Raw genomic sequence first — 21,403 nt, forward strand, 5'->3', positions numbered from 1 at the left:
TTTTTTTTTACTTTTGGCCGCACTGGCTTAACGGGATTTTAGTTCCCCAGACCAGGGATTGAACCCAGGCCCGAGGCAGTGAAAGGGCAGAGTCCTAACCACTGGACTGCCAGGGAATTCCCAGGTTGGCTTACTTTAGGGTCTTTGAACCTGCACAAATCTTCTTCATTCTATGTCTCATCTCTCCTCTTTGTGGAGCCCTGGAAGGGGTCAAACAAGGAGGTAACAGGTTCTCCTGTCATGATTAACCCCTGCACAGCACCTTACACCATCTCCAAACACCCCAGCAATCCATCATTTAATTTCATTTCCCTCTTCTTCCCAGTAATCCCAGGTGACAAAGACACCACAGTACCGGCAAACCCATTTTACAGGAGAGGTGTACTGATCTGTCCAGGGCCACCATCAGAAAGAGCCTGAACCAAGTTGGCACTAAGGTCTCTTGCCAGAATCCCCTACTCTTTTTCTCTCCATAGATCATGGGGGTGGGGTTCAGGCCTTGGGTATCTGTCCCCAATTCAAGGATGAAGGGGGAGCAATTCTAGGTCAAAAGTCATTAGATCTGGGAGTTTCCTGGTGGTCTAGTGGTTAGGATTCAGAGCTTTCACTGCGGAGGCCCGGGTTTGATCCCTGGTCGGGGAACCGTCCTGCATGCCGAACAGCGCGGCCATTTCGAGGAACACAGACCTCACCCAGGCCCACCCCTGGCCTTTTGGAAGGGCTTGGGGGATGTTAGCACTAGGGCAATAGGACTCCTGAGTCCCTAGGATTTCTTGTTGCTGTCTCTGCTGAGACTCCTTTTGGACACCCTCTCCACCCCAGCTTCAGCCTCCAGCCGGCCAGCACCACCATACTGGCGAGGGAGGGGATTTTCCGTTTGGTTCAAGTCGGCCTGGGACCACAGTGGGGAGAAAGGAGTTAAAGCCGGGTCCCAGGATCACCAGGGCCGTGAAGTTCCGGTGGCCCAAGCTGGAGTGGAATGGGGAGACCAGCTAGGAAGAGCGATTTGGGACGGAAGAGGGGGGCGGTGCCAGCCATGCTAATCCGCGCTTCAGCTCCATCCGCGCCTGCCATCCACTGGTATACGGCACCCCCCACCCCACCCCGCTCTCAGCCCCTTGGCGGGTTTCTAATCTCCCCCATACTGGGCCACCCTCACCCTAGGCCAGTCGGAGGCTAGCGCCAGCCGGGAGGAACATGCGTCCCTTCCGCCGTCCTCCCATTGTCTGTGCGGAGCCAGCGGAGGGGCTGCGAGGGGCGGGGCCGGGGCCGGAGAAGGAAGGGAGGGAGGGAGGGACGGGCGGGTGGGAGCGGAGGGGGCGGGGGGAGATGTTGAGCCTTCAGGGACCGAGGAGGCGGCGGCAGCAGAGGAGACAGCGGGAGGAGGGAGGGAAGGCAGGAAGAGGGCAACCGAAGGCCGGGCCAGGTGGCTCGACCGGGTGCTGGCTGCGCTGCTCTCGGTTCCGACGGCCTCTCTCATGCGTTGAGGGCGCCCGGCTGGGCCGGACCGGCGGCCGGAGGGGAGGCTCCTCTCCATGGTCCAGAAGACCAGCATGTCCCGGGGCCCTTACCCATCCTCCCAGGAGATCCCCATGGAGGTCTTCGACCCCAGCCCACAGGTGAGGCGTGGTGGCCGGGATCGAGGGAAGGGGGCCGGTCCCGCGGACCTTGTGGGGTCGGATCGAGGGGGGCCGGGGAAAAAGGGGTTATATGCCCGGCGCCCAGGGGAGAGGGCTGTGCGCCCCCCAGCTCTGCCGGTGAATGATTGATGGGCGCTTGGCCGGGAGTTGTGCTGCGGTTTGGCTGAGCGGGGAGGAGGCGGTCGGGCCGCCTGTCACCCTCGCCTCCTCCTCCTCTCCCACGCGTCAGGGTCTCTGCTGCTCGGGTACCGGCTCCAGTGGGTTGAGAGTGTGGGTGCTGGCGGGGGGATCCGGGGGTTGAAGGAGGCTAGAGAGCGAGCTCAGGCAAAGCGGGGACGCAGAGCACGCTCAGGGGCGCTGGGCGGGTGTGGGTGGGGCGGGGGTGGCCGAGGCGGTGGTCAGAGAGCGGTGCCAGCAGGCCTTCAGAGCTGCAGACACTGGCCCTCGAGGGTGGGGAAGGGGCCAGCTCCGGGCCAGGCCCCCGTCCCAGCCACTTCAGCTCCGCCCCTATATTGGACCACCTCCCCTCCCCCAACAAACACCCACGTTAACCCTCCTCCACCCCATCCCCCCCAGCCCCAGAAAGTGCCACCAAAGTTTGGAAAGTTGAATGGATGCCAACTCACTGTCCTGGAGGGGAAGAAACTGTGTTACCTGGGGGGCGTGGGGATGGGGGTGGTCTGCCGCCCCCCCCTCACTCACACTTCTCCTGTGCCCCCAGGTTACCCCCAGAAAGGGGTATTCTTGGGTGGGGAGGGTGCCCATGGAGTGACCAGCAAGGTCTGGGGTGGTCGTGCCAGGGGATTTCTCTGGGACGTGTCCTTATCCAACCTGGCAACACCCCAAGGCTAGGATAGCATTAACTCTTTTCTTGCTGTGGCCAGCCTGGAGCAACTGTAACCACCATGATAATGTGGGCACGTGGGGTGTGGGGGTCAGGTCAGACCTAAAAATACCTCCCTTCTCCACCCCAGGCCCCTTGGAGCCTGGGAGGCAGCTGACTGGGGCCTTCCTTTCAGCTGTCCCTTGTCCCTCTGGGTGCCACTCCCTTTTCCTTGCCTGGGATAGTGGTGGTGGTCTGAAAGAGTCTGGGGCTCACTGGGGGAATCCTCTTAAGTTCATAGGGATCCTCAATCCTCGAGGTTGGAGATATGTCTTGCTGGAGAGAAGGTGATGGGAGGGAGGATTCTCGAAGGGTTCCCAGGTGCCCTTCTCTCCCATCTATCCATCCTCCTCCTCCTTGTACTCAGGCCCAAGGAACCAGAGCCTCTAGTCTGGTCATGGCTTACCTAGCTTCTTTGGCAAAGAAACTCTAGGATGGAGGCTGGGGGCAGGGGCTTGGAGGGCCTGAACCCTCAATGATTCCCCCCCACCCCACTCTAGACAGGCTGGGGGCCAATGTGTATATTTGAATTGGGGAGAGCAAAGAAGTAGCTCCCTTTACAGGAGGCCTGGAAATACCTGAATGGGTGGCTGCGTGAGAGGTCAGGCAGTGTCCACTCCACCCAAGCCAGGAGCCCAGCCAGTGGGACTGAGCAATTCTTCTCCGAGGCCCTGCGGGGGGCTGTGTCCTAGACTCATCTCGGGGCAGGGCCAAGGGACATTTAGATTGATGCAGCCTGGTGGATATCATGGGGACAGGACGTGGGCATTGGCAGCTGAGGGTTAGAGGGCTTGATCCCTCTTGCCCCCTTGGGGAGAGGTATGATCACTGTGACTGTGACGAGGGGCTGAGAAAAAGTCCTACCAGGATGGAGGCGGGGTGCTAAATCTGCCCCCATGGGTCAGGGTTGGGGTTAGATGTTTACTTTCCAAATACAGTTCCACGCCCCCTACCCCTCCCTGGGAATCTAGTTTTAGGTCTCCAAGAGCTGAGAGCTGCAACTCCCCTCCCCACTCTGCGAAAAACAAGGCAAGAGTTGGGCATGGGGAAAGCCAAGCTGGGCCTGGGTTGGCGATTCCTCTTCTCTCTGGGGGCCACAGGCACACTCAGCCCCGCTCTGCTCCAGCTGAGTAGAGAAGGAGGGAGACTTTCCCAGGGGCTCTCTCCGCACCCCCAGCACTGCAGGCAGCCTCTCCCTCCCCCCTGAGGCCTCTGCAGCCTGCCCAGCGTCTCAATTAGCTTTGCTGCCTAATGAGCCTCCAGCTTCTCAGTGCCTCCCCCTTCCCAGCCTCTCTGGCTTGGTTTGGGGGTTTCTGTGTGTGCTTCCTAGGGCTCTCTTTCACTGTCCCCCACCCCGTGGCTGTGGTCTGGGTTCTCCCTCCTGCTCGGGCTGTACCATCTCAGGAAGAAGATAGAGGGGCGGGCTATTGAGATCAGGGAATGATATTTCCAAGGCTTGGCTGTGGTTCTGGGCCTGATGGGATGAGGGCTGGGAAAGGGCCTTTTTGATTCTACTCTTGTCCCTTCCTGGCTTCTCCAGGGCAAATACAGCAAGAGGAAAGGGCGGTTCAAAAGGTCGGATGGGAGCACATCCTCGGATACAACATCCAACAGCTTTGTCCGCCAGGTAATGGGTAGGCTGGGCTGAGAGGAGGGAGGTCGCTGGTTGGTGGAGACCAGGATTGGTGAGCTGGGTCTGAGGCTTTCTCCAGGCACCCTCCCCCATGTCATTTGTCACCTGCCTAGAACCACCCCATACCCTTACACCCCATGACCTCCTCTGCATATACTGTCAGCTGTACCCACTCCCTCAGCCCCCACCCAATCCCTCCCCCAGCACCAGACACCAGCCCCTGCTGCCTGCCTGCCTGCGTCATCTCATTCAGGGACAGCCTGGCCTGCCTCCTTCTAGCTGGCTTCAGGCTGTCACCCACTCCCCCTGCCGGCTGTCTCCTTCCATGTCCTCCCCCAGAATCTGTGACAGCATGGGGTAGAGGCAGGCCCTAAGAAATGAGGAGCCAGGACATTTGGGTCCCTGGAGCCCTGATTAGGTATGGATCAGGGAAACGCCCTCCTCACATCCCGATGTGACTGTTCTTTAATACGCAGAGAGAGAAAGGGTGTTGAGGGAGGTGGAGGAGAGGGAGGAGGAAGTTGATATTAGAGAGGACTTTAGCCCAGCATCCCTGAATGAAGCGGGGTAGTGTAGCTGAATGGCTTTCTGGGGTTTTCTGTTCTCCCATCAGGAAGATGCTGTTCTCATTTCTGTTCTAACTCTCAACCCCAGGCCATCTCAGGCTCAGGGAGAAGCAGTGAGAGAGAGCTATGTAGTTGCTATGACTACAGAGCATCTCAACAAAGCCTGGTACCCAAAAAAGGCAAGAGGGGCTTAGGATCAGACAAGGAAAGGAGTACATTGAATAAAAAATGGGCAGCATACGAGGGCAGAGGACAGTAGGGAAGTCAGCCCCCATTCCCCCCCCCTCCCACCGCCGGGCCAGGAGAGAGAGGGTGATGCCAGGCAGATCCACTACAGATTGGAGAGAGGCCCTTCTTTTCACTTCTTCTGTCGCCACGACACTTGGCACATGTGAGCCCGGGCCTGACTTGAGAGGGTCAGGAAAGGGGCTCTTCATCCCAGCATCTCCATACAAACACGAAGTCCTTTCTTTGATCTTTCCCTCATCCCCCGTGTTGCAGGACTGGGCCAAGGCCGGGGCTAGGAAGAATGACACTGTGCTCAGTGGAGCCCCTCTTGACAGAAAATGGCCTCATTCCTTCAGTGTTTGCCTACCCAGGGGATCAGACCCCAGTCTCCAATCCTTCCTCCTCTTAGCTCCCCAGCTCTGACCCCCTGTAGGTGGCAGGGAGTGGGGGGGCAGTCCTTGCCACATCTCTGAGCTAAATATACCCTAGCAGTTTGCACATGTAGCAACTCTGCTTGTAACCTGAGCCCCCTGGGGGAACGGGCAGTTTGGGCCACCCCCTAGGCCAGCAGGGCCAGGCACTGAGGGCACCGGGATGGAGGCGCCCAACCGGACCCTCGTAGTGGTGAGCTGGGGATAGAGTGAAGGTGGGGGGAGGTGGGAGCAGCCCCTCAGGAAAGCTGGTGGGAGGCCTTCACTCCAGCCTGTCTCCTTGCCTCATTGTTTCCTTGTCTCCCGCCATTTTTGGGTGTGTGTGTGTGTGTGTATGTGTGTTTGTGTGTGTGTTGGGGTCAGTAAGTGTCTCTCTACCACTCCATCTCTGGGTCTGTTCCCCTGGCTCTCCTGGCATCTGTCTTTCTGACTCTGAGTGCTCCCGTCAGGAGAGGTGGAGAGTGGTAGATTAACTGGTTTTCACTCTCTTTCCTTTGCATCTCTTTTCCAGCTTCTTTTAGTACCCCACCCCCCCCCCACCTTTCCCCGCTCCACTCTCCCATTTTCATGATTTGATGGGCAGCTGCACTCACTGATGCACCAGGGCGCTCTGGGGAGGTGGGAATTGGTCTTCTCTCTTTCCCAGGTTCCCTCCATACGAAGCTAATGGGCATTCCTGGCCAGGTGACCCTTTCCTGTCTTCAGGAAAGAACCCCCTCACCTCTGCAGTCTTGTTCTTTCTTCAGGTCCCCTCCTGCCCTTTGTAGCAACGCCAACACTGCACGGTCACACAAATCCACACCTCCTGGCTCCTGCCCTCACATGCCCTCAGGGACACAGACACTGAGGGCGTCCCCCCGTTCCGCCCCATACGCACACACGTGTACCTGTATGCATTCAGTCATACACACCAGGACATACCATAGAACATACCCTTGAAGTTGCACATCCAAGCACATCCGTGAATTAGCATGTTCATTCACGCCCTGGGTCTGGACAGGCTCTGCGTGTCTTCCACATGTGCCTGCATCACTGAGGGAGTTCCTTGTGCTCTGGGATGGTTGGTGTGATCAAGGCCTGCTTCCTGGCACACCCAGACTTCTGAGCCTGCCTTAACCCTGGCAGCCGGCAGCCCTAGTACTGAGGAAAGGCCTGCTCGTGTCCTTCTCTTAACTTGCCTCTTCTTGCACCACCCCAGGAATCTTGGGTTCTTTTTTGTATCTTATGAGAGCCTGAGGGCTGGGGCTCCCCAGCTTCTGGAAGAGGAGGTAGGATTCTATCTTTCCTCACCCTTGAGCAGAAAATGGCAAATTTTTGTGTGGCCCTAGCCCATGGAGCAGGCTGCCCATTGCCGCCAGTGCCGAGAGCTCAGGCCTAAGCTGGTGGCTACAGCCCCTGAAAGGACTCACTGGGCCCGTGCTGAGTCTGTCTCAGCCGGTGCTTTCTGGGGTTTTCTGTTCTCCCGTCAGGAAGATGCTGTTCTCATCTCTGTTCTAACTCTCAACCCCAGACCTGGGGGCAGGGGAGGGAAGGAGGAGCAGAGAGTGGAGGAGGAGACTGCACTCCACCCCTGCGCTGTGCCCCTATCAGGTTCCTACCCCTCCCCGGGCCCCAAGCAGCTGTCCTTGGACCTGCCGTAATCCCCTGCTTGCTGCTGTCACCCTTCCTAGGGCCACACTCTTTCCAGGGGCCTGCAGACCTCATTCTCCGGCTCTTCCCATCTAATACCACCTCCTCCTAGCCCTTGTGGTATCATGCTGGGCTGGCTGGGGCTTGAGGCATCCACGACGGGTGCCTTCCAAGGCCCAGGAGCTGGGGAGGCGGCGTTGGCCCTGAGCTGGCCCTGTCTGTTTTCAGGGATCAGCAGAGTCCTATACCAGCCGTCCGTCAGACTCCGATGTGTCTCTGGAGGAGGACCGGGAAGCCTTAAGGAAGGAGGCAGAGCGCCAGGCATTAGCCCAGCTTGAGAAAGCCAAGGTGAGAAAGATGGGAAGGGCTGTGCTGGCATTATTTCCCTTACCCCAGGCCTCAGAGACAGCCTGGACAGACCCAGGGTCAAGTCTTGGCCCAGCCACTTCCTAGCTCATGTACCCCTCTGATGTGCCTCTGTCTTTCACCTGTAAAGTGTAAGCTATAATACCTGCCTCCTTATAAAGTACAATAAGTGCCTAATTTCTACACATAATAGGAGCTAAACATTTCCACTCATTTCTGGAGTCAAATTTTCTGGGCTCTTATTAGCTGTGTGATCTTAGGCAAGTCACTTAACCTTTCTGAACTTTAGTCTCCTCATTCATTAAAATGAATATGGTGGGAGTTCCCCGGAGGTCCAGTGGTCAGGACTCAGCACTTTCACTGCCGTGGCCCCGAGTTCAATCCCTGGTCATCGGGGAACTATGATCCCACAAGCCACGTGGTGCAGCAAAAAAAAAAAAAAGAAAAGAAAAAAAACCAACAAATGAATATGGTAATAGTACTTAACTTCATTGGGTTTTTGTAATGAATAAATGAGATAATGGGTGTGAAACATATAACACAGTACCTGTTACACTACACAGTAGCTGCTATCATTATTATTACTATTATTTGCTCTTATTGTTGTTGTTGCTATTATTATTATTCCTTCTTGGTGTTATTCTGGGCTCTCCATTCCCTGATGCCCCCCTCCACCCTGAGAGGACTGAGTTCTATGGTTTGCTTTTTTTTTTTATTGTGAAATTTAATATATGCATTAAAAAACTGCATAAGCCATTCAGTATATGCTTTTATTTAAAAAAAATTTTTTTTGAAGTATAGTTGATTTACAATGTTGTGTTAGTTTCAGGTGTACAGCAAAGTGATTCAGTTATACATATATGTGTAGATTCTTTTTCATTATAGGTTATTACAAGATTTTGAATATAGTTCTCTGTGCTATACAGTAGGTCCTTGTTGTTTATCTATCTTATGTATAGTAGTGTGTACAGTATATGTTTTAATAAACAATTTACAAAACCAACCTCTCCATAATCACCACCCCAGTCAGGAAGTTGTACATCCCATTGTGATTTAACCCTCTGGTTGTCATCTTCCTCTAGACCAAGCCAGTGGCATTTGCTGTGCGGACAAATGTCGGCTACAACCCATCTCCAGGGGATGAGGTGCCTGTTCAGGGAGTGGCCATCACCTTCGAGCCCAAGGACTTCCTGCACATCAAAGAGGTGGGGATGTGTTGGCATCTGGAGGGAGGGCAGGGTAGTGGGTGCCAGGAGAGGGGCTGTCAGAGCTCTAGTGGAAAAAGACTTCTGAGCCAAGCAGAGCTGGGCTAAATCTGCTGTGTGACCTTAGGCAAATCTTTCCACCTCTCTGAGCTTCGCATTTTTCATTGGTAAAATGGGATGGTAATGCCTAGGTCACAAGGTTGTTGGGAGGGTTTGTGATGAGGCCTGTCAGTGGGGTGGCAGTGTGCCAGGCACATGGAGGTGTCAGCATTTACTTCTCTCCCTGCCTTTCCAGGGTAGAGCTGGCACATGGGGGAGGAAGGACTCTCAGAAGGGGGTGTGCTCGGGGGTGTGGGTGGTCCATGGCACAAGAGGATGCTGGTTCCGGAGAGTCCTGAGAATTGGGGGCTGTAATCAGAGGCTGGTGCCAGGGCTGTTTGAGGGTGCCGCCCCCTGGGCGGGGTAGGCAAGTCTGGGGGTGGTGTCCCCTGGAGCTGGCTGCTGGCTTGTACCTCTAATCTCCCTCTTGGTCTCCCCCACCCCACCTGCCGTTGTCGTTTGCAGAAATACAATAATGACTGGTGGATTGGGCGACTGGTGAAGGAGGGCTGTGAGGTTGGCTTCATCCCCAGCCCTGTCAAACTGGACAGCCTGCGCCTGCTGCAGGAACAGAAGCTGCGCCAGAACCGCCTCAGCTCCAGGTGTTTGGCTGGGGGCAGGGCACCTCCGGGAGAGGCCAGCCAGCCAGCCAGGAGTAGGCCCTAAGGGTTGACGCGTTGCCCTGAGGACACAAAACTGTCTGTGGCATCACCAGTGGGGCTGGCAAATGAGGGCGGGGAGCAGGGGGCAGCCTGTGAGAGAAAAGATCCCCCACCCTCACTCCCACCTCCTTTGCTCACGGCTCCATTTGTCTCTCTGCCCACACAGCAAATCAGGTGACAACTCCAGCTCCAGTCTGGGAGACGTGGTGACTGGCACCCGCCGCCCCACGCCCCCTGCCAGTGGTAAGAGCTGCCGCCACGCCACGGGGTCGGGTGGAGCTCCTGGGTGGGGTGGTCTCCCCACTGCCTGTCCCCTCCTTTCCCTGCAGTTGGGGGTACCCCAATCCTGAGTCCTCCAGACACATCCGGTGGTACCCCCTCCATGAAGAGCAGGACACCCCACAAGCTGGGCCTGTCCATCAGCGCCCATTCTGTCATGTCTCTACTCTCCCATTTCTTTGGTAGCTCCATCTCTCTGCCTGACTGCCCTGCCCCCTACCCCCCATTCATTTCTCCCAACCCTGTTCCATTCACCTCTTCTTCTTTCTTTTTTCCCCATCCCATCCCTGCGTTTTGTACTTGTGTCTCCATGTCCATCTCACTCCTCCCCACCTCGCCTCCTTCCTCCCTCATCCTGACTCTCCGGTCCAGGTAATGAAATGACTAACTTAGCCTTTGAACTAGACCCCCTAGAGTTAGAGGATGAGGAGGTAGAGCTCGGTGAGCATAGTGCCTCTGCCAAGACTAGCGTTAGCAGTGTCACCACCCCGCCACCCCACGGCAAGCGCATCCCCTTCTTCAAGAAGGTAATTCTTGCTGGGTTCTTGCGATAGGGGAGGTCAGAGCCCAGCGCTTTGGCGGGGGAGGGGGGCTGGAATGGATTCCGATGTGGTATCAGCCTGATTCTGTGGGAATCAGGCCTTCCTGCCAAGGAGGAGGGAAGGGTAGAATGGCACTAAGAATGGGCACGTCTGTCTCCACCCACAACTCCACCCTGGCCCACTTCCCCGGAAGGGATGGTTCTTGCAGTGGAAGCACCCTTTCTCTGGGAAGGCTGCCCCCGCCCCTCAACTGAAAGCAGGGTCTGGGTAATGAGACCTGACCTTTCCCCCTCACTGCCAGTGGGATAGTCCATGTTTACCCCCACTCCCACATGTGAAGGGGAAAGTGGAATGGTGACCCTTCTTGGCCCTTTTCGGACTCCATGGGGCTAGGGTGGGCACACGGGGATCTCCTGGCTGCAGAGCAGGACAGTTAACGTACCCTTAAAATGGGCAGTTTGGCCTGCCCTGGGGCCAGGAGATGGGCACCAAATTAGAGGCTGTCACTCTTCCCAGCTCTTTTCCAAGACCCAGAAAGGGGGTACAGGATGTCTGAATATTCCCAAGTTCACTGGACTGGCTGTCAGTCCTGCTCCCAGCCCTGATCCAGGGCCATCTCTGGCTCCCCCTTGGCACGGGGTCCCATCCCCTCTCTCTGGCTCTGTCTGTCACTAACACGCATGCCCTGTTATCTCTCCTCGTCTGCCCGCTCTCCCTCCCTCTCTTGTCCTGGCTCCTCCCTTGCCCTCTGCCCCTGCCTGGGTACCTTCCCCTTTCTCCTCCCCCTCCCTCCTCTTGGCAATCTCTGGACCCAGCCAAACAGAAGCAGAAGTTGGTGAGTATCACAGCTTTCTGTGTCCCCCTCCCCACCCCCTGGGATGAGCTCGGGGGACCTTCTAACACCCATTCCCATATCTGCCCCCCTTTTCCCCAACCCTTCCTGGTTCTCCCTCACCATACCTCCCCACCCCACCCCGATCCCCACATCTGGACTTTGGGACCAGGGGGAGGAAAGGATGCATGGGGGAGCCTGGAGGTGGGGGAAGAGGGGCTGATGCCGTCTCCACTCTGGGGTTTCCCCTCCCTGCTTCCCCCCCAGACAGAGCATGTGCCCCCCTATGACGTGGTACCTTCCATGAGGCCCATCATCCTGGTGGGACCGTCGCTCAAGGGCTATGAGGTAGGAGCCCCTAGAGGCGAGTGGACCCAGAGGGGCCCAGACCTCCAGAAAGACTCCATAGAAAGGTCTTCAGACCCCAGAGAGATCCCCCAGCAGGGCCCTCCCAGGGTTTCCTCCCCAGAGGGCTACAGACCTTCAGAGACACCCCCCTCCATGGGGGGCCCAACCCCCAGGGAGACCCCAGAAGGGTCTAGTCCTCTCAAAAAAACCCCAGAAAAGTCCTCCCAGAGATCCCACCTAAAAGGATCTTTGCAATCAGAGACCCCAGTGGAGGCCCCTCAGACTCAAAAGGACTGCCCCCTCCCCCCAACAGGGACTTACTCATCTCAGGGATTTAAGAAGAAAATGGAATGTCAGGGGGCAAATACTTAGCAGTCCACCCTCCCTGAGGGGCTTTAAACACCTGACTTCTCCTCCCCCCCCCCACCCCCCCAACCTCAGGTTACAGACATGATGCAGAAAGCTTTATTTGACTTCTTGAAGCATCGGTTTGATGGCAGGTAAGACCCTGGGAGCTGGCTCTCCACTCCCACCATGGTTCTCTGCTGCTGGGGATGGGCAGGATGGCTTGAATGACAATCCTGGAACTCTTGGACTGAGGGATAAGAGGCTGTCCTGGAGCCTGGGGAGTAGGCAGGGCATTCTAGGCCACCCTGACCCCTGGCTCCTCTTGCCCCATCCCCCAGGATCTCCATCACTCGTGTGACAGCGGACATTTCCCTGGCTAAGCGCTCAGTCCTCAACAACCCCAGCAAACACATCATCATCGAGCGTTCAAACACACGCTCCAGCCTGGGTGAGCCCACCCCTTAACTCCACCCCCACCCCTGCTCTGGGGCCAGATGTGGGAGGGGGGAAGGGGGGCATCTCCAGAAATGCTCTATTTGCCCATGGCCTCCTGGGAGGCCCCCTTACATTTCCCCCTGCCCCATGACTCCATTCTCCCAGCTGAGGTTCAGAGCGAGATCGAGCGAATCTTCGAGCTAGCCCGGACCCTTCAGTTGGTTGCTCTGGACGCCGACACCATCAACCACCCAGCCCAGCTCTCCAAGACCTCACTGGCCCCCATCATTGTTTACATCAAGATCACCTCTCCCAAGGTGGGTACAGGAGTCTGACCCTATTGGAGACAGGAGTGCTCTGGTTGGGCTGCCTGTGTATAAACCCCAGGTACTGCTTACTAACCGTGTGGCTTAATCTCCTCGAGCCCAGATTCCCTGCTCTGTCAAACTCCATTGTCTGGATATTGTGAAGATTCAACCTAATGTGAATACTTAGCACTTAGAAAGGGTCTGGTATAATATACCTGGTCATTTTTTTTTTTTTTTAACTCATTTATTTATTTATTTATTTATTTTTGGCTGTGTTGGGTCTTCGTTGCTGCGCGTGGTCTTTCTCTAGTTGCGGCGATTGGGGGCTACTCTTCGTTGCGTTGCACGGGCTTCTCATTGCAGTGGCTTCTCTTATTGCGGAGCACGGGCTCTAGGTGCACGGGCTTCAGTAGTTGTGACACATGGGCTCAGTAGTTGTGGCTCGCGGGCTCTAGAGTGCAGGCTCAGTAGTTGTGGTGCACGGGCTTACTTGGTCCGCGGTATGTGGGAGCTTCCCAGACCAGGGATAGAACCCATGTCCCCTGCATTGGCAGGCGGACTCTTAACCACTGCGCCACCAGGGAAGTCCCCCTTGTCATGTATTAACTATTTTAAATATTATTATTAGGGTCATGCAGTCCAGTCCCCTGTCTCTACTTTGTTGACTTCTTCTCCTTAGTCCAGAAAACAGAAAGAATTCTGTGCTTTCTGTCCCAGTGTCACCCAGCTACTTGGCGGCTGGGTAAAGACCTTTCCTGTCTTTCGATTTCAGCCCTTTTTGCTGCACCGCCTTCATGTAGACCTTGCTAGAGAGAAATTGGTAGGAAGGCTGACTTACTTCCTGGTCATATAGCGGCTCCATTAGTTTTCCCTCCTAGACATTAGTAGGGGTTTGAGAAACATGGAAGGTGAGCTTAGGTGAAGGATTTGAAATGAGAAGACAGCATGGGGTTCAAATCCTAGCTCTGACTGGCTTATTTTTATTTAATTAATTAAATCTTGGTTTTGGTTTTTTGGGTTGTATTTTATTGAGCTTGTGATCTTGGGGGGATTATTTAGCCTTTGTACCTCAATTTCTTTACCTACAAAATGGGAATTATAATCATTCTCATATGTTATTATTGAGAGGGTTGGAGGTAATGATGTAAAGAGCCCAGAGTTCTCTCTGACTGATGAAGGCAACCAGAGGTGGTAACTGTTAACATCTCATGCTAGCACCCAGTTTCTTTTTTTTTTTTTTAATATTTATTTATTTGGCCGCTCTGGATCTTAGTTGCGGCACACGGAATCGTCATTGCCACCTGGGGGATCTTCGTTGCAGCACACAGGATCTTTTAGTTCCGGCATGCGGGATCTAGTTCCCCGACCAGGGATCGAACCCTGGTCCCCTGCGTTGAGAGTCTTAACCATTGGACCACCAGGGAAGTCCCTGAGCACCCAATTTCTTAATCTTTCTGAGTCCTAAGTTTCTAATGAGCATAAAGGGGGTGATGGGATTTAAGTACTTCCTGGGGTGGTTGAAAGGATCAAATGAGACAATGGCTGCGAAAACACTTTGTGAACTAGGAAGTTAACAGACACTTCCATTGCCCCCACTGAGCACTGACTGAGGTTAAGGGTGGGGACTCGGGAATCAGACTGCCTGAGTTTAGGTACCAGTGCTACCACTTACCGGCTCTGTGCTCTTTTGGCAAGTCACCTAACTTCTCTATGCTTCAGTTTCCTCATCTGCAGAATAAGAATCCTCAAATAGTGCTTGTGAAGATTAAATAAACAAATTAACCACGCAAAGTGCCTGGTACCTACTAAGCACTGTATCTATTCTATTTTTTTTTTTTTTTAGATTTTTATCTTGAAATAATTTCAAATTTACGGGAGTTGTAAGAATAGTAGGACTATCTTTGAATACCCTTCACTCAGATTCACTACTTTAACAGCTTTATTGAAATAAAATTCACATGCCATTCAATCCAGCCGTTTAAAGTATACAATTTAATTTTTTTCAGACTCACTAATTTTGAACATTTTGCCACATTTACTTTATGTATGTATGTATTATGTATATGTACACTTATATATGTGTATCTTTTTTCCTGAACTATTTGAGAGTAAGTTGTAGATATTGTATGCCTTTATCCCTAAATATCTCAACATGTATTTCTTAAGAACAAGGACATTAACTTACATAACCACAGTACAATTGTCAAATTTAAGAAATCTTATCTAAAATACTGTCCATCTTCAGTTTTCACCAGTTGTCCCAATAATGCCCCTTATAGCAATTTCCCCTTCAATCCAGGATCATGTGTTGCATTTAGTTGTTATATCTCTTTATAGTCTTTAAGCTGAAAAATTTCCTCAGCCTTTCTTGGATTTTCATGACACTGACATTTTTTAAGAGTACAGATCACTTATTTTGTAGATTGTTCCTCGGTGTGGGTTTGTCTGATGTTTCCCCATGACTGGATTTAGGTTTTACGTCTCAGGTAGGAACATCACCAAAGCGATGTGTCCTTCTGAGTGCGTTGCATCAGGAAGCACAGGATGTCGGTTTGTTGTATCATTGGTGCTGTTAACTTTGATCACTTAGTTAAGGTTGTAGCTTTATGTTTAGCTATTATCATCATTATTACTGTTATCACTGAGATGAGAATAATAATAGTGGCTGCATAATGGCATTATTGTCAGGACTAAATAAATTGATTGTGTAAAAAGCACAGAATAGTGCCAGTACATAGCACGTGTCCCTATAAAGGATGGCTACTGCTGTTTACGTGGAGGGGAAGTTGGCCCAGAGAATGAAGCCTATAAAGGTTACAGGGGTTGGGAAGGAGAATCACCGCCCTTCATACAGCCACTGCTGGAACTTCCCAGGACAGGCTGGCATGAGACCCAGGAGAGAGCCTGAGCACTGTGTAGGATGGACACAGGACTGGTGAGGTCATTTCTGAAGAGGCGGCCAGGGCTGAGAGTCATGGAACATCCCCTGGCCCCGATACTGTCTCTCCACACTGACTGCAACCAGGACCTGCCTCTCCGGCTTGGTGCATTGCAGGGTCCCTCTAGCTCCTCTTCTCCCCCCACAAACCAGGTTCTTCAGAGGCTCATCAAGTCTCGAGGGAAGTCTCAGTCCAAACACCTCAATGTGCAAATAGCAGCCTCGGAGAAGCTCGCGCAGTGTCCCCCCGTGAGTGCTCAGACCCAGGGGAAGGGAAGGGGCAACGTTTGGGTTCTCCGGGTGTCCTCTGGCCTGCATGAGAGAGTGACCAGGAACGCCTGGGCGGGGTCCAGAGATGCAGGCGGGTTTTCTGGGAAAAGGGTGCTGGACGTTCAAGTCCCAGAAGCACCACTTCTCTGTGGGGAGTTAAGCCCCTCTCCACGCCTTGGTTGCCTTATATCTAGAATGAGGGAGTTGGAGTATCGGGGTACCAAGACCTCTTGTAGTTCTCTCGATTTATATATCTAAGAGCCCTCCTCTTCCTGGACATCCAGAGGTTTCTTTTTAACTTTGTCCTTCAACCCCTTGACTCCACCCACTGCCCCAGGCCACACCCTCACCCCTTGGTCATGCCCAGCTCATCCCAGCCCTGCCCTTAACCCCGCCTCCACAGGAAATGTTTGACATCATCCTGGATGAGAATCAATTGGAGGATGCCTGCGAGCATTTGGCCGAGTACTTGGAAGCCTATTGGAAGGCCACACACCCGCCCAGCAGCACTCCGCCCAATCCGCTGCTGAACCGCACCATTGCTACTGCAGCCCTTGCTGCCAGCCCTGCCCCTGTCTCCAACCTCCAGGTACAGGTGCTCACCTCACTCAGGAGAAATCTCAGCTTCTGGGGAGGGCTGGAGGCCTCGCAGAGGGCCAGGGCGGTGCCCCAGCAGCAGGAGCACACCGTGTAGGTGCCCCGCCCATGTCCCCTCCCGCCCAGGGCTCGGAACTGAGGAACTGAGCACAGTGAACATGGGCAAGGAAGGGAAGAGTTTTATTTTGTAAAAAACAGTGATGAGTGGCAGCTTCTGGTGTCTGTGGTTTTTGATGGGATTGGGGCTGGCTGGTGGGGCCTCCCTGGGCCTGGTCCCATAGGACCATACCTGCTGCCCTGGGGGCTTTTGCCTTGGGGGCCTTGTAGGATAAATGACTAGGAAGAAACAGAGGAAAATCAATGTATGTTTCCTGGACTCTACACCCATTTTAGACCCAACAGAGGTCACAGCATTTTAGACGCAACAGACCAAGGGCCCTCAGACGCAGGGAATCCCACAGAGCAGGGCCATTCAAACCAGAGAAACTGCCCCCTCCTCCAGAGCCCTAATCTCAGGAGACTTCTCAGTAGGGACCCAAAATGAAGCATCTTCCATGAGTTGAACCTTCCATCCTTCTCCCAGTTAAACAGATTCCAGGAAAGACCCTCCTGTGGGTTCTCCACCCTGCCTTGATCTCCTCCCATGGGAGCCAAGGCCTATCTCTGAGGTCAAACCATTAAGTATTGAGTTCTAGATTAGAACCAGAAGAAACCCATGAAATCATTCTAGACCATTGCTTTCTCAAATTTGTTTTCAGCACCAGAGCCCATTTGTTCACTGAATCTTATGTGGAAGCTCAGTATGTAGACAAGGCATCCTTGCTCTGCTCAGAGGGAGCTAGTGGCTTGGCCTCCATGTCACTTCCACGGGGACCCCTGAAGCACTCTGTGCCCTGTCCAGCCACCCCAGATCTCCAGGGAATAGTTTGGAAGTTGCTGCTCTTGTCTAATCCCCATCACACCACCACAGAGACACTGGGCCACTGAGACGGGAGTCACTTGCTCAGGGTCACACAGCTTGAAGTAGCAGGGAATGGGGCTAGAACCCAGGCCTCTTTGCACCCCACCCAGCAGCCTCTATGGCCATCTTCATGTGGCATTTGGTGCTGAGGACATTGGGCCATCTCATTGTTGCCAGTGGGGGATAGAGACCCATCAGCCTTCCCCAGCCTGCAGCTTTGAGTCTTTGTTGGGGGCAGGGGAGGAATCCTATCAACCTTGGAGACTTTGTCATCTCACTAGGCAATGGGGTGGGGGGAAGTGTGGGGTTCCGGAAGCCTGTGATTAGGGTCTGGTTGGGCTGAAGGAGCTGGCTGAAATCCCCCCTTAGTATATTTGGGAAACTGGGGCAATGACTAACCCAATCAACCACTAACGAGTGGCAATACTAATGAGCTGTTAATGATGATTTAGCCCAAGACAGCATTAATGTGTGCCTTGAGGAATTGATGACTAATTGTTCGTGGGCTCTCTACCATGGTTACCAGGAGAGTTCATGCCTTCACCCACCTTAGGAAGGTCCGGTGCCCCCTCTCCTAGTGGAGGAGCAAATGCCTTGAATTCTGTCCTCTGACTCTCTGGCTGGGCTCCAGAGCCGTTTGCCGGCTGCCCATCCCCTAGGGTCAGCACCCTCCTCTCTTTCAGCCAGGCTGGGTGTCTTGGTGCCCTCACTAACCTGCCTTGCTTTGTTGTGTTTCTCTCACTCCTGCCTGATCTGCATGGTGTGTGCCGTCTGCCTGCTAACCAGGGACCATACCTTGCTTCCGGGGACCAGTCGCTGGAACGGGCCACCGGGGAGCACGCCAGCGTGCACGAGTACCCGGGAGAGCTGGGCCAGCCCCCAGGCCTTTACCCCAGCAGCCAGCCGCCAGGCCGGGCGGGCACCCTGCGGGCACTGTCCCGCCAAGACACGTTTGATGCCGACACCCCTGGCAACCGAAACTCTGCCTACACGGAGCTGGGAGACTCGTGTGTGGACATGGAGACTGACCCCTCCGAGGGGCCAGGGCTTGGAGACCCTGCAGGGGGCAGCACCCCACCAGCCCGACAGGGATCCTGGGAGGATGAGGAAGACTCTGAAGAGGAGCTGACCAACAACCGGAACCGCGGCCGGAATAAAGCGCGCTATTGCGCAGAGGGCGGGGGTCCAGTTCTGGGGCGCAACAAGAATGAGCTGCAGGGCTGGGGGCGGGGTGTCTACATCCGCTGACAGGCAGGGGCCACACAGTGGGAGGAAGGGCTCTGAGCCCAGGGGAGGGGGTGGGGACAGAGGGGCTCACCACTGCGGATGTATCTTGCCTCCAGGGGGCGCTGTCTCCCTCCTTTCAGATGCCTTTGCTCAATGTTTGGGGTTTCTTTGGTGGTAGCATTCCAACCAGCTCCTGGGACTCCCTTAAGCCTCAGCGGTAGGTTTTTACCTACATGCTGTGGGTGCATGGGGGGATGACAACCTTCCTGCAGTATCCCTTCCCCCACCTCAGGGGGCTCTCTCCCCTCACCCAGAGAAAAGGTGCAGTTCCTTAACTCCTTCTACTCCAGGCTCTAAATGAGTGTCCTAAAATGGGGTGGCCCTTTCTTTTTCCAACCTGGAGTATTTGGGAAGGGTAGGGGGGCTTTTCCTGGAGAGGGAGACCACAGACTCTTTCCCATGAGGTCTGTCTTCCCCAAACCCCAGATCCAGGGTCCTTCACCATGCCCACCCCTCCCCCTGGCCTCCTGGCAGCATTGTCTGGGAGGTGAAAGCTAAAGCATTGGAAGCCCCACTGGGATCTCGTCTTCGGGAGTGGTCTGGGTAGAAGCTGGCAGGCATCAGATGTAGTGCCCTGTGCCCGCCCAGGACCTAGAACCCTGAGGAGGGGGCAACCTGTGATGCTGCTACCCACCCCACCACCTCCATGCCTCAAGGCTTTGCCTACCCCAGGAATGAGCTTTGCCTACAACATCCCTTGCCTGCAGCCATCAGAAGAGGGGGCCCCTCTGCATCTGAGCCCCCCCATCCCCTTGTCACCTGGGTGTGGAGCCCATGGAACACTCTGGTCCAGCTCATTTTGAAACCAAAAAACTGCTTCACTTTCACCCTGAGGCCCCAGGGGAGAGGCCCTGTGGGTTGGTGCCCCAGAGGTAATCGTCACCCCAGGGGTTGCCTCAGGACCTCGGATCTCCCCCGGGGGGCTTGGCTGCTGCTGCTGCCGCTGCTGCTCTGTATCTGCCTCTTGTGATCCCGTCCTTTACCCACGTCCACGGCCCCCAGGAGAGGCCTTGGTACCCCCTCTGCCCTGGATCGTCCCTCTGCCTAGCATCCCGTAGCCCAGCAGCCCTGCCCCCCACCCCCACCAGCACCCAGCTGGGCCAGAGAGAGCCCGTTGTGCCAACGAGGACTGGGCCCTGCCCGGCTGCCCGCCTCAGGGATGGGCGCCTCATGCCTGTCTCGCCACCTCCTGTGCCAATGTTGTCCCCCCCACCCCCACCCTGGGGTGGGGCGCAGCTTCCACTTACTGGTTAGAAGAGACCACTGCCCAACCTTTCCCCTTCCTGTCTGGTGTCCTGTGCCCCCATCTGTCTGTCTGTTCGTCTGTACTCCCCTAGGAGAAGTATTTTGCCACATATAAAACCGCCGTCCTGTCCTTTGCGGCCACCTCCTGAGCCTGCTTCTTTGTTCCCGCCGCATGGTTGCCAGCCTAGGTGTGTAGGAGCTGCTGATGTGCAGGGAGGGAGAGTGAAGGGGTGGGTGCAGGAATAAAGCCGTGGCCAGTCTCGGCTCTGCTCAGCCCCAAGCCCCATGCCTGTCCGGTCTGTCTCCCCATAAGTAGAGCCAGGGAAAACTGGAAGCTGAGACGGGAAGTGGGGTGCCCCGGGTTTCGTTCAGGGGGTCAGATCCAGAGCCACTGGCACGCTGTCTTAGAGACCGGTGCTTGTTTCTCTGTGGCCTCAGCTGCTCCCCAACTCCCCAGGGAGGGATGGGCTGAGCTTCCGGCTCCCTCCACTGATGCCTCCACAACTACCCACCCCAGCCCCTGCTAACCAACCTGGTGGGAGGGGAAGAGGTCTGTTTGTGGGGAAGGGCAGAGAATCAGGAACCCCCATCCCAGTCCCAGACTGACAGAAAGATCAAAAGCCAGGAGGAAAGTCAACAGGTGACAGTGCCCGTTCCTGCCACCATCAGCTGGCCGGATGTGGACTTGTGACGGTTGATCCTACCTGCTGTCGCCTGTATCCTGCCTCACCCAGCACGCACAAACCATTTCTCCACTCTCATGGTTCTTGTTTTTGGGATGGTGGACCTGAATGCTCCTGCGCAAAATGTGTGTGTAGAGGGCAACAGACGTCCAGACCCTCCAGATGAGGGGTTAGCAAACCCAGGGAAAGAGGAACTGGGGAGGCCCACAGGTCAAGTGACTGGCCCATGGTCAACAGGGAGGTGATGGCAAAGCCAGCACTGCTGGGACTGGAGCCCAGTCTGCCTGCCATGGTAGTGCTCCTCCCACTGCCTTTCAATGGAATCAATCTTTCTTTCCTGTGTTTAGTCATTGAGCAAACATTTATTGAGCATCTACTATGTACCAGGCACAAGTCTAAGTGGGAGCTACAGACAATTCAGGACAGCACAATGAGCTCTCTGATGTGGAAGCAGTGGGTCCTGGGGGAACCTGGAAGAGGGGTCCCTGCCTTAACCTGGGGAGATCAGGGTGGGCTTCGTGGAGGAGGTGAGGCTTGAGTGGAGTCTAGAAGGCTGGTTAGGAATTAACCTGGGCAGAGAAGGAGGGGAAGTGTTCAAGGCAGAGGAAATAGGTGACACGCATGACACGTTCTTGGCACTTTGCTAGCAAAGTGTGCTCTCAAGGTGGTGGTAAGAGAGGGGTCAGCAGGAGCAGGTCAGAGGGGCCTTGAGTCACAGGGAGTTTGGGCTTTGTCCTCAAGTTTGTGTGCAGAAATTGAAGGACTGTAAGCAGCGATGGTAAGATTGCCTCGGTTGCAGTTTGGAGCATAGATTGGAGGGGGACCTAGCTTGGAAACAGCTGCAGTGCTCCAGGTGAAAAATGAGGAGGGTTTGCAGTGGAATGGGGAAGGAGGTGGTGGCTGCCAGAGACATCTAGCAGTTACGATTGAGAGCTCTTGGAGAGTGATTGGAGGCAGCTAGTGAGAAAAAGGGAGGCATCTGGGGTGA

General features: G+C 54.9%; 1 protein-coding gene across 1 annotated transcript; it reads left to right on the forward strand.

The window, feature by feature from the left end:
- Positions 1-1,371: 1,371 nt before the first annotated feature.
- On the forward strand, positions 1,372-18,448 carry CACNB1 (calcium voltage-gated channel auxiliary subunit beta 1). Its single transcript, XM_061176249.1, has 14 exons — positions 1,372-1,619; positions 4,064-4,150; positions 7,239-7,358; positions 8,459-8,581; positions 9,146-9,282; positions 9,509-9,585; positions 10,979-10,998; positions 11,263-11,343; positions 11,785-11,843; positions 12,030-12,139; positions 12,292-12,443; positions 15,526-15,621; positions 16,046-16,231; positions 17,987-18,448. Exons 1-14 carry the CDS (start codon positions 1,536-1,538, stop codon positions 18,446-18,448), a joined length of 1,794 nt encoding a protein of 597 aa, XP_061032232.1. The 5' UTR covers positions 1,372-1,535.
- The last annotated feature ends 2,955 nt before the right edge of the window (positions 18,449-21,403 follow it).

This window comes from Eubalaena glacialis, chromosome 19 (genome assembly GCF_028564815.1).
Source record: "Eubalaena glacialis isolate mEubGla1 chromosome 19, mEubGla1.1.hap2.+ XY, whole genome shotgun sequence".
Classification (NCBI taxonomy): domain Eukaryota; kingdom Metazoa; phylum Chordata; class Mammalia; order Artiodactyla; family Balaenidae; genus Eubalaena; species Eubalaena glacialis.